Source organism: Myotis davidii, unplaced genomic scaffold (assembly GCF_000327345.1).
Source record: "Myotis davidii unplaced genomic scaffold, ASM32734v1 scaffold685, whole genome shotgun sequence".
Taxonomy (NCBI): domain Eukaryota; kingdom Metazoa; phylum Chordata; class Mammalia; order Chiroptera; family Vespertilionidae; genus Myotis; species Myotis davidii.
The window spans coordinates 1,327,446-1,327,661 of NW_006295823.1; the positions used below are offsets into that span (position 1 = coordinate 1,327,446).

General features: G+C 68.1%; 1 protein-coding gene across 1 annotated transcript in view; it reads right to left on the reverse strand.

Annotated features, from left to right (window-relative positions):
- The window catches only part of CACNA1S (calcium voltage-gated channel subunit alpha1 S), a gene marked incomplete at its 5' end in the record, with an annotated part of 26,448 nt that overhangs the window by 21,762 nt on the left and 4,470 nt on the right, over positions 1-216 (reverse strand). Inside the window, 1 exon segment of the mRNA XM_015568450.1 lies at positions 75-216. Within this exon segment, the coding sequence (XP_015423936.1) occupies positions 75-216 (142 nt within the window).

Genomic DNA, 216 nt, shown 5'->3' on the forward strand with positions numbered 1-216 from the left:
AGGGCTCCCGGGAGGAGGTGTCCCCCTCCGTCCGCCCCGCAGGCGGAGGGACAGGAAACGCAGGGGCGGCCCACCTGGAAGACGCTGATGAGCGCCTGCGGGAAGCTGTCGAAGTTGCTGCGCCGCACCTCCGTGTCCTCGAAGTCGTAGCGGCCCCCGAAGAGCTGCATGCCCAGCAGCGCGAAGATGACGATGAAGAGGAAGAGCAGCAGCAGC